Source organism: Cuculus canorus, chromosome 2 (assembly GCF_017976375.1).
Source record: "Cuculus canorus isolate bCucCan1 chromosome 2, bCucCan1.pri, whole genome shotgun sequence".
In the NCBI taxonomy this organism is placed as follows: Eukaryota; Metazoa; Chordata; class Aves; order Cuculiformes; family Cuculidae; genus Cuculus; species Cuculus canorus.
This window is the reverse complement of record NC_071402.1, coordinates 35,440,159-35,452,161: the sequence shown is the minus strand read 5'-3', so window position 1 is coordinate 35,452,161 and position 12,003 is coordinate 35,440,159. Positions and strand designations below refer to the sequence as shown.

Here is a 12,003-nt window from a genome sequence, read left to right as displayed (position 1 = left end):
GAGAGTCACTGTGTTTGGGAGAGTGGGTGACTGCAGCAGGCTCAGAGGTGCAGCTCCTCTTGGGCTGATTGTTCACAGATATCTCAGTACTTTCTGCATTTTGTACATGCTTATTTAAATGGTCATATGAATTGCTGTATGAGTCTTTAAATCAGAATATTTTTACTGCTAATCTTCGTTTTTTCTTCTTCTCTTCAGGAACCAGTAATGAAGGACAACTCCACCAATTAAAAAGACAATTTGCGTTTCTCTTTTCCAGAGAATTGGTGTGGTTAATTTAATATTTAAATCAAGAATCCAGAAAAATACCAGCTCCTGTGCCATAATAAAAATGCATAAACCAGCTTTCCTTTGTATAAAGCACTATGAGCAGGTGCTATCCTCAGGAAAAAGGCTGCACTGTAGGAAAGATTTAGCGTTTAGATTATTTCTGACTTTCCTTTACATGAAATGAGGATGGAATGACAACAGTGATAGCCTTATGCATGATGAAATTTAGTAAGCAGAACTTTATTTTTTTAGCTGGTGGAATTTTAATTTATGTAGTTGATGTTGGAGTGGACTTCTGGGTGGCTTGTAAATATTTCTGCCAAGGACACTATTGTTGGGGTATATTGATACTGTGTTTTAGAGGTCTTTCATCATTAGTAATTCAGATATTCAGTTATGAATGGTTTAAAAATGACTGGGAAGGTACTGATACTGGGAAGCTGAAATGGATTTTTCTAGTTCATCTCTTCCAGTGTGGAATTTTTATAAGGTAAGCACATTTTAAAATTTCTTTTAAAATGAGCAGTCATGTTTCTTTAAGATAGTTTATTAAGAAATGCTTAATACGGCTTCAGGAACAAAACTACTTCTGGCCTTATTGCTCCATGAAAGCAAACGAATTTTTATCTGCCTATGCCAGGGGTAAATTAAGTCAGGTTTTGATGGAAATGTAGATATGTTTTTCATTTTACCTGTAGGGAATATTTTTTGTCATTCATAGCCTAATTTTATTTGATTCATCAGCCTTTTGATAAGGCATATTTAATAAAAATGCTTGCTTTACAGAGTAGTACTGTTGTACCTGTTAAATATAAGTCTTTAAAGTGATGTTAAGAAGGGAATTAATTTGATTACACTAAGTAGGTGAGACAGTTGGAGTAAGAGGTAATTTTTGAACCTGAGAGTTTAACCATGTGTAGAAAACCCACCAGGATTCAGTAGAGAAATGAATAGTTGAATAGTTAGTAAGAATACTCAGCAGTACTTCTCACAGGAAGTGAGATAATGGTGGCGGAAACCTTTGTTTTTTGAAAGAAACATGTCCAGGAACAGTTTAAGATACCACATGCTTAACATTCTGTGGTGGCCTTGCTATAAAATTATCATTATAATTTTACTTCCATTTTAAAACTGAGATGAAAGATATTGGCAAAACCCCACAAATTTTAATTATTTTGGGTATGTGAGGTGCAAGAAATGTAAGTGAATATAGACTTATTGGAGGCACTTAATAAAATACTTATTTAAAATGCCTCCTTTAACTTCCTGTACTATTCTACGAACCGTGATTAAAGATATATTTAGGCCTATGTAAGTATTCCCCTGAAACACATTTTATTCACTTGAAGTTATCATGGATTAAGGAAAATGATGGAGCTTTTAGGTGTCACTATTAACTTTTGTCTCTCAATATTCTTTTTCCTTTCGTCTGTCAGCTTTAATTTCCTGTTTTTCCTTCCCTTACAGTTTTGAAGTTTTAGACTTCACAGAGGAGTATTTATTGGAGGAGGTTTAATTTTTCTAGTGTCAGGTATTAGAAAAACACAGAAATACTACATTTTGAAGAAAAAGAAAATCCCTCTTCAATTTCTCTGTACAGTTTCTTGTTCACTAACCAGATCCATGGACATGGGTTGGTTGACGTGAAATGTACCTGCCCCTCGTCACAGGGGCTTTACCAGGTTCTGGCTTTTAGAGGCGATGTCTTGGGACCCACTGTGGCACTCTCCTTTTTGTCTGCCCTCAACGCTTTTCATTCTTGTGCTTGTGACTTACAAACCTGCCCCTCGGAGTTTGTTTCTTCCAAAGGAAATAAAAGTCATGACCTCTCTTTCTGGTAACTGATGATAAATGTTAAGCCAGTAACTATGGTGTAGAATGGTAAAAGCTGCTCTTTTAATTTCTGGCTGAAAACCTCCCTTCTTCCCCTTTCTCTTCTGTGACCTCATTCTCTTTAAGAGTGTAATTCTGATTTCATTTTTGGCTTGGTTTTACACTCCCAGGTTGCCCCTAAATTTCTCTGCTGATTAATGCCTGTCTCTATGATCTCACCTTTCAATGGACATTCAGAATTCAGATTTAAGCTCCAATTGTCTGCAACTGTAGGTACCGTAATCTTTACTTAGCGCTTATATCTATTCAAAATGCTGCTTTTATGGGCAAATCTTAATGGATTACTTTAACTCTAAGGTAGTCCACAAAACTCATGGATTTACCTGAACTCATAGCCTTTCCAATGAATACTTCTCACCTTGAATTTCTATAATTTTGAAGCTTCCTTCCTGGAATTAGTCTCATCTTCTCTGAGTGGCATATTATCTACTAAAACCAGTTTTGCTCTTTGCACTGACAGGGTTGTCAACTTGGTCATTTATTCTCTATTGCATATCTGATATTTTCTCCTATGCTGCCACTTATACTAGGAAAATTTCCAAGTTGTTATATATAAATTACAAAGTTCTTTCAGCCACTCCTCAAAATTAAGCAATGTGATGGTGCATACTCTAAAGTATGAACTGATAACAGCAAGCTGACATCTCTGCTTGTACCTTTGTAATCAAATATTATGTACTTCCTATTATATGTGTTTTCTTAGTTGTACCCATGTACAACTCCTTCCTGCCCTTCCTCTTAGTCATCTGGTTTGTTCAGTTAATTTAGATAATGAGCCTCTCAGGTTTATCTGTACAGTCAATGGGTAAAAATAGATTTTGTCAGGAGTCAGGTCATTCTTGGTAATATGAGCTTCTCCAGAAGGTCATTTGAAGCAGGAACCTGTATTCTCCAGTCACTACTGAGGAAAATAGGGGCTTATCCAATAAATACAACTTGGCCAGTGAGTTTAGGATGCCTGAAATTATAAGATGTGAATACACTGTACCAAATTATCTTCCTTAATTTCTTCCTTTCTTTCTTCCCTTCTTCCCTCTCTCATATGTCTTTTATACCTCTTGTTCCATCTTTGAAATGGGAAAGTCCATTATGTTATGTTTGTACAGTGCACAACACAATGGGCATCAGTCTGGTTATGTTATCACACTGCCAATGCTAAGTGATAAACAGGGAAATCATATGTACATATATATATTAAAATATTAATATTATTTCACATCTAATAAGCCTTTAGTTTCTTTTAATGGAAAGAATGTAGACCTGAAATTATATTTCATATGAATAGTTATTCTCTGCAAGGAGGCAAAATTAAGTATATATCGGCTATGCTGACTACAAGTATTTTCAGCCTGACCTATTTAAATGGGTCACACAGATGTTTCTAGAATTAAGAACAGACTGGAACATAACAGCCAACATTAAGAAAACAACACAGTCAATGAATGTGGAAAAAGGAGACATTTCTCTGGGGCATGATATGAATTCTGGAGTCCATTGATGTGATGCAGTTTGCAGCATCAGTCAAAGACACCTGCAGAAGACTAAATTTTAGCAATTAATAACCTTCACTGTCAGAATAGAAGACAGTGAAGACACAATGGGCAGCACCCATTGTAATATTGGCAGTTGCTATTGTGTCACTTGATGCTTAAATGCAGGCTCAAGATGCCCTGCATCTATGAAAGGGAGCAGATGAAAAAGGGTTTTTTGGTAGTTGTAGTGCATAAATCCAGGAGACATCAGAGGAAATGTGAGCGTTTTGCTGAACCTGGGATTATTTTATTACACATTTTAAAAGGCAATGAGAAAAATTCAGGGATAAGATAGGTGATGTTCAGTTTATACTGGTACAGATTCAGCACGTAGTGAGTCACACCTAAACCAAGAGTGGATTAAAAGTGAAGACTGAAGCTGATAACATGCCTCTAGCAATTTATGTGTGTAATGAGATGTTCCACAGGACAAAATAAATAGAAATGTATTTAAAAACCAAGTCAGTGAGGTACATAGAGTCAGTTAAAATGAAAGGTTTGTAATGTTACCGTAAGCGCGTTAGAGGTTACATAATAAGACTTACATGATTACATTTTCTTAATATATATTTACTGACCTAAGTATTTAGTTAGTTGCAGCAGTTTGATGCATTTAATCCAAGTCTTTTGATATTTAGAAGATTAAGTTTAACATGCAACAGAGAATAATTTTCTTTTGATTAAGGATTTATACGATGATACAAACTGTGACTGTGTGACCATAACTTAGACAGAACAATCACTGTTGCTAAGTCTCTCATACCCTGCATGAACTTCTAAATGGCACACAAATCTTTATCAGTGTAGTTTGATGAGATGGGATGTGCAGTGTAATACTGGGATAGTGGTGGAATGTCCTCAGTAGAAATCTGAGGGAAAGCAGCAGATATGGAAACACTGGCAAGGCAGCTTGTCTGTGATGTGAAGGCTGTGAAGCTGTGAAGCAACAAAAACAAATAGCTGTCACCTCTGTGAATTCCCAGTCAGAGCCAAAGATTTCCTAATTTTACAGGAGGGCAGGAGCAAACGTCATCCCTTATGAAATGTTGATGAAAATGTAGGAGTATTTCAAGAACAAAGAAACAGCTGTATTTCAATAAGTGCCTATGAAAAGTAGGAGTCCTATCAACTGCATTCTTCACAAAGCAACACTACAAGGGCAGAAACCTTTTTTTCTAATTGAAATGAATGTGATATTTGGAAACATGAATCATTCTTTACTGTTCACATATGACAATTTCAGTTTTAAAGAAATTGTGATTGTTTACTCTCTTGTCTTCCAGGTATCTTATATATTTTGGATTAATGAAAAAAGGATCCTCTTTAATGAGTTTAGAGTGACAAAAAGTAAACCTTAAATTTGTCTGTATTAATGACATACTCATTCACCTTCAATTTGAGTTGTACTTCTACTTAGAATACATAACCAATCCAATAATTTTAATTAATGTAATTAATATAATTTTATTCCAGTTGAAGTAACTTTTTAAAAACCTTTTTTTTCAGTTTATGAAGGTTGGAACATATAATTTCTATAGCAATATGTATTTTCTAGGAAAATAGACTATAGGAATATAATTATGATGTGTTCAGAGCAGGCACGGTGCTTAGGTGGAACCTGACCTACCCTGTAGTATAGACTGAACTTTGCCTTTGCCTGTGAATGCAATCGTCCAACACTGGGCCTAAAAGTTGACTATGGGCCCTTCCTAAAAAGTCCTATTATTACTTGCCAAATGGGCAGATGGGAATGGTAGTCTAAGCTCAAAATACTCTTAAAAGTTGAAAAATTTGTCACAGTGCACTACAGTAAGTGATAGAGGCATGTGGAGCTCACAGTACATAGTCAAAAAGCAATTAAAGTATTTGGACTTTATTAGAAAAAACAAAGTATTCTACACAGTATTCAAAGTCAGAAGTGGGCTAATTGAAATAGCTACAACTAGTGGAAAACACTATAGCATACCGTCTTATAACAATATAACCTTAGTATACCATTCTCAGTTTAGAAGGAATATGCTTCCAAAAACTGGCGAGTGATTTCAGGCGTGCATCCAACTGAAATATTCCTTTTACAACACGTTTTGTTCTTGCCTTCCATATCTTCTGCCATTGCAGTTGTGGGTTCTGCAGCTCAAGATTTGTGCAGCTGGATTCTGCTTCTTGCTGCTTGGACAAACACAGGCACTGAAGAATGAGTCTAAAACCAGCTAACAGATTGACCTACCCAACTGTTTTTTCTTGACAACATTGCAAGCTCTCCAGATGTTTACATCTCAGATACAGGGACCAGATGTTTTGGAATAATAATTGCTTTATAAGCTGAAAAAGCTACAGATGCCTTGCCAAACAGTTCACTTCTTTGCTTACAAGCAATTATTCAGAGAACAGTAAGATAAATGCACAAAAACATAAAAGCAGAAAACAGTTTCCTTTTGGAGTGAATAATAGATCTAGAGTCAGCTCACAGAATCAAGTGGCAGGGCTGCAGCCTATGAATCTCTGCAAGGAGAAGAGCAAAGGGTCTTCCCTTGAGGCTCCTCAGTAGTAACATACCAGCTCGACATGAAATACTGGTGCTTCAAGGCTGCAATTCTCACTTCTGTGGTTGACATGCTTTAACATACTAGGGATGTCGTTATTCCTCTAGCATGCACTTAGTGCAGGACCTGCAAATCCTGGCTGTCTCAGGACAGTGACAACCCTGACATTGTCACTCCTGTGGTCAAAGGATTTGGTCTTTAAAGGTGGTGAAGGTTTTAAACTTTTAGCACCTGGAGAAGCCAGGAATTCTTCCTAGCTCCCTTTGTAAGCAGAAGGGGACTGTGGTCCAATGTCAGTGGGAATAAATGATTCTGTGGGATCTGTGTGTCTGATGGTCTGCTGCCCCCTGTTTTCTATGTAATGGAAATGCAAGTGCATGGGTTTCCTGGGGTCCGCTGTGCATGCGGTTCTGTGGACAATCAGGGAATTGGAAACCTGTGGCACTTCAGCATGGATCTTGAAATCATCTCAGATGCAGCCTTAGCCAGTGGAAGCAGGGGATAGGACCTTGCCTTTCTCAGTCTGCACCTGAGCAGGCTTGTACAACTGTGTCAGACAACCAAGGAATAGTCTGTGGTGTTCTGCTTGATTTCTCAAGGAAACATATCTGAATGACCAACGTAATCTTCATAATCCACATGACTAAATTCTTCTGTTGAGGAGGAAGGCATTTAGCAATGTTTATAATGATAGAAAAATCAGCTGAAAAACGAGTTTTCTTGAAAGAGGGCTGCTTTTGCTGTCCTTACCTGCTAGTTATAGTCAAAATGGGTTTGTTGGAGAAGAATATTTAAACTTCAATAGCGTTTCTGAATAGGCAGAAATAGGCTTAAAAGCGATGTCTGAAGGCAGTTAGGCTCAAAATTCTGTTTATGGGCAATGACACAGGGTTTATATTCCTATAAAGCCACTTATTAGTACAAGTGAAATTTTAACAGGTGGTTCTAAGAATCATTATTGGTCTAGCTATATTTATTACAGCAAAAGAAAGAATATTTTTATCATTAAAAGTTTCAGTAGTAATAACACGGTTAAAAATGTTACACCTGTATTTCTTAGTTCCTTTCCCTTTATTCTTGTGTTTTGTTCCCCTTTCCTCTGCTCCTCTGGGTTAGCAGTTTCATTCTGGTGTATGAGGAGGTTATGAGTGTTACCAGTGTCTGGAGTCTTGCTGGGATGAACATGTTCACGTGATGGTTTCTTCACTCTTAGGATCCATTTTGGGCCTTTTTTTGTTATGTTTTCTAGCACACTTTTAGACTATGCTTTCTCTTCATTTCTCTGCGTCTTCATGTTCCATCCAAATTTAGTATCTATGTGCCTTTCATGCATGTTAGATGCAGTTTCTTTGTTCTCTTTCTTAAGCCTAAAATTCGCGTCATCCAGCTACAGGTCTGCATTTCTATAACTGACTGTTGGTGAGTTGCTTATAGTCATGGAGCCTCCAGTGTGAAGCCAACCCTTATCATCCTATGCATGTACTGTTCTACACTGCACTCTGTTACCCCACATCTCAAGACCTCAGCTTTCATACCACAACTATATTTTTCTATCCTACAATGTCATTCATGCCTGTCATAAATATCTCATTCAGTATGCAATATCTGCTTGTTACCATTACCTATATAAAACTATGGCTGTACCACACAAAAATAAACTGAAGTAAAACAATTTAGCCGTATGGTCAGTTGGAAGAAATCACCATTTTTTTCTGCAAAAAATCCCCAAGCTAAACCAAATAAAACAAAGTTAGAGATTGGTCAAGAAAATTTCAAGCAGAGCAAGCCTGACAAGGCTCAATCCTGAGTCCTTGTGAAGCTTACACCTGGTTGCTGGCAACGACAATAGCTACTATGGTGCTGCAAGGTTACAAGGCTTTGTTTATCGTCTGCACAGCTGCTGTTAAGGACCACTTGAAGTCAAGTAACCAGCAGAAAAGAGCAAGCATTGCTTTGCTTTAAGATAGGATTTACACGCATATTTAGGAGGATGTTAGACCCTGCTTTCACTTGATAACCAGTTCCAAAAGAGTCTTTGTTTGTTACTGAGCAGTTCAAGTGGAAAGAGGTCTTAAGGTGTGGAAAACCCTTATTCTGGAATTGCCACATTTAATGTATTATAGAAAAGTGCATAGCCTGCCACTCTTGACTTCCATGGCAGTAGTGCAATGGAACAGATCATTCACCAGGGCAGTGTGTCTCTATGTGAGAGTCTGCTAGGGACAGCAGAAATACTATGAGCATCTAAAGTTCTGCTCCTACATCAGGTTGTAACCACCATGCTGTTTTCCTAAACACGGCTATAAAATTATCATGTGCAACAGCAGGTTCCTTCCTTAATTACCAAAATGGTTTTTGATTAAAACTTAAGTGTTCTCTCCCCTCTGAGGTGTTATGCCCATCTCCAGGCCTGAAGCAATGGCCTCGAAAATGGGAATAAGTGCTAACTTTTTTTTACCCAAAAGCATGACATTAAAGATACCCTGAACAGAAATACTTCTTTGCCACACACAGTGCATACCAGTTGTGACTAATTCCACTCATCTTTGCATTTAGTGCTCTTTCAGAGGAAGTGTTCATTTAGACTTAATTGAAAATAAACCAGAACTGTTCTAAAAATCATTCAGATGCACTCATTTGCCAAGGCAAATGGCTTGTTCATGTAAAATCACTGAGATTATAAATAGAATCTGTCATCCCAGGAAATCTATGTCTCTTCAAAGTAATTTCCCGAAATGAAAGTCTTCCCAAGTATTTAGAAAATAATACTGTAGCAATATTTTTTAAAGCCTATTGTGTATTTGAAGTTCATCAGATATTATCCTTGAGGTTTATGGATCTATAATACATGTGGATGTTCACAGCCAGATATTCACTATTACACTTCAAAGGGTACAAAAGAAGTGAGTCTCTCAAAGAGAGACTGAAAAGAGATGCTAAGGGAATTTTCACAAAGGCAGTACTTTTAAAGAAATAAGAACCTTACAAAATAAAGTTTGTAACCTTTACTCAGGCAAGTCTGATAGTCTGCTTCTGTTCTAGTAGTTTTTACATTGCATTTGTATCACTGATCATAAATGATTATCTGTCTAATCAAGTTTCTTTTTTTTTTTTTTAGATATTGGTTTGCTTTGAAATGTGGCTGCCAAGCTGCATTTAAACAAACCAACAGTGAAGCTGCATCAGAAACAGACCCTCCCAACTTCATTCAAAAACAAGCTGTTGATGTAGTAACTGATATTAACATGCTCAGGGTATTCAAGACTTTTCTTGAGACCACACCACAGCTTTTTGTCCAGATTTACATCCTTATGGAACATGGCAAATTTAATTTCTGTCAATGTGAGTCTGTCTTTCTGCTTAATTAGCATGTTGAGTATCTTACCTAAAAAAGATAACTCGTGATTGGATAACATTTTAAACATACTTTGGAAAATGTATACTCCACTGTATGTTTACTCTGATTTAGTTAGAATTTTTGTCTAGTAGATGGTCCATTCTGCTAAATCCATGAGGAGGATTTCACTATAACAAGTCATAGTATCTAACAGAAACATAATAATACATCACTTAAAAATAAGCTCTTGAATACAATTAATGTGTTATTACTAGAGCAGTTTGTTTAGTGAGCTTTTGCGTACAGTTTCTTTTAAAACTGCTCACTGGACACCTTGAAATCAGTACCATATTTAGAGCAGCCCTGTGAGCTGTCACTACCATCACTCACCTTACAGATGAGGAACAGAATCAGAAAATAACTAAGGATATGACAGGATTGCAGAATGGAAAATGATGAAGAAATACTGGTTCAAATCTCAACAGCAAGACAGCAGCTGTACCATTTCCAGGCCTAAATCTAGCAGGATTATTGACAAGAAATTGACTTATGCAGGGCTGGAATTTATCTAATGAAATGGAGAGACCTGCACTGCTGTCTAGGGTTCCTTCGTAGCCCATGGAGTCAATGGGTACTCAGACAAAATGATCAAATGAATCTCAAATATAACCATGTGAAGGGTCAAGTCGCAGTTGTAGATTTGTACATTATTTACACCCCAGAGTCAATATTAGTTGCTGAAACTTATGTCTTTATAGCCTATTTGCAGTCCTTTGGAAATATCTTAAGTCATCTGATGACACATAGGACACACAACTTAGGCAAGACCATCAATGCCCAAAGGCTGGGCAGAATAACACAAGCATTCCAAGCAGCATTAGATGCTTAGACTTAGGTAGCTAAACTGAGCCTTGAAATTAGGGTGACTTGTTTAGGAGCACAGAGGAAATATAATGTTAGTAGAAAGAAATTATTAAGAAAGCGTGAACTTGTCAAAAATTTCATTTGGAAATTATAACATAAAATAAGCATCTTCTATTTGAGTTTAACATTTGTTCTTGTGTCTTGTTTAGATGCTGCCATTTTTATGTCTTTTTGTGGTATCTCCATTTCAACGGTTGATTATCAGATATCATTACGAAAATCTTTGCCTGATAAAGATGAATTTCGTCTGCTTCCCAAGTTAATGTATCTTTTCTATAAACTGCTTACCATCACCTCTTGGATACTCAGTATTTCACTGATTGCTCTAGTAAGTGTTAGAAGTTCTGTAAGTCTGCTGATATTTCTTTGGATCTGTGGCTTCACCTGGACTTTGAAACAACATACAACATTTTGCAAATCTAAGAAGATGGAATACCTGTACAGAATAGTTGTTGGGATCATTCTAATTTTTACCTTTTTTAACATAAGGGGCAGAAAAACAAAAGTCTGCATTTCTGTTTATTATGCTACTCGCACTGTTGTAACACTAGGTATTTTGTTTGTGTCTATGTTTTGGAAACCTTCCGTTATCAAGGAAATACACTTGACAATTGTGAGCATCGTAACTGTTCTTAGTCTGGTGTTAGGTATTATGTTTCTTGTCATTTATTATAGGCATTTTCATCCCACTGCTTATTGCAGACCACAGGCATGTTCAGATGAAGCTGATGGAGAGGCAGGACAAAAAGAGAGAGTGGAAACTGGTAGATTTCAAAATTTCATAATGCAATGAACAGTATAAGTTTTTTCTATGTGGACTTATAAGCAACTACTTGCTGGACAGCATGTTTCTTTGTCATAGTTTTGTGAGTATCAAAACTATGTAGTGTATAACAGACTAGAGGTATTGACTCTGAATAACTGTCATTCTCTGTGATGCTGTATGAAGCCTTCATAACATGAATATTCCTCTACACGCTTGTCAAAGTTACTTTTGAAAAAGAAGCTATTTAATCTATCCATCCAACACAATTCACTGTTTTAGTTTTTAGCAATGCAAATAAAACATAGGAAAAATGAAAAGCTAATCAAATGAAAACGAGCATTAAAAGCTATTAATTTATGTTGATTCTGTTACAGCAAGGTTTGCTTTTCTTTTCTTGTTGGAAGGAAAGAAGAGTGCATTTGAAAAAAACTGGGGCAGCAATCAATTATCTCTGTCTGCCTCTCCCCCTTAGTGTAGAGCTACAGTTCTTCAGATGAGCATATCTACAAATCGTACTGCTTTCTCCCTAAATATCCCCTGAAGAAGAATAGCTTTGATTTATGGCTCAATCACTGTCTTGCCACAAGGAAATCTGGGGAAATATTTTCGAATGTTTTATCTTCTAGGTGTTTTAATGACTCCTTTATTGTTTTTGTTCTGCTAAACTTTCACACAACCTTCTGTATTTAGGGGTGATGCCAGATTGTGGTTCTGGATTACAACAGGAGCCAGAATGAT

General features: G+C 36.7%; 1 protein-coding gene across 1 annotated transcript; it reads left to right on the top strand.

Annotated features, from left to right (window-relative positions):
• The first annotated feature begins 485 nt into the window (after positions 1-485).
• XKR9 (XK related 9) lies at positions 486-11,292 on the top strand. The gene is made up of 3 exons (XM_009570897.1): positions 486-760; positions 9,357-9,580; positions 10,649-11,292. The coding sequence occupies exons 1-3, from the start codon at positions 486-488 to the stop codon at positions 11,290-11,292; spliced, it is 1,143 nt and encodes a 380-aa protein (XP_009569192.1).
• The last annotated feature ends 711 nt before the right edge of the window (positions 11,293-12,003 follow it).

Excerpts from the sequence above, each read along its gene's own strand:
- XKR9 (XM_009570897.1), top strand. The coding sequence starts at position 486 with ATGATGAAATTTAGTAAGCAGAACTTTATTTTTTTAGCTGGTGGAATT. Across the intron at positions 761-9,356 it reads CAGTGTGGAATTTTTATAAG|ATATTGGTTTGCTTTGAAAT; the intron begins GTAAGCACATTT and ends TTTTTTTTTTAG. Across the intron at positions 9,581-10,648 it reads CAAATTTAATTTCTGTCAAT|ATGCTGCCATTTTTATGTCT; the intron begins GTGAGTCTGTCT and ends TGTCTTGTTTAG.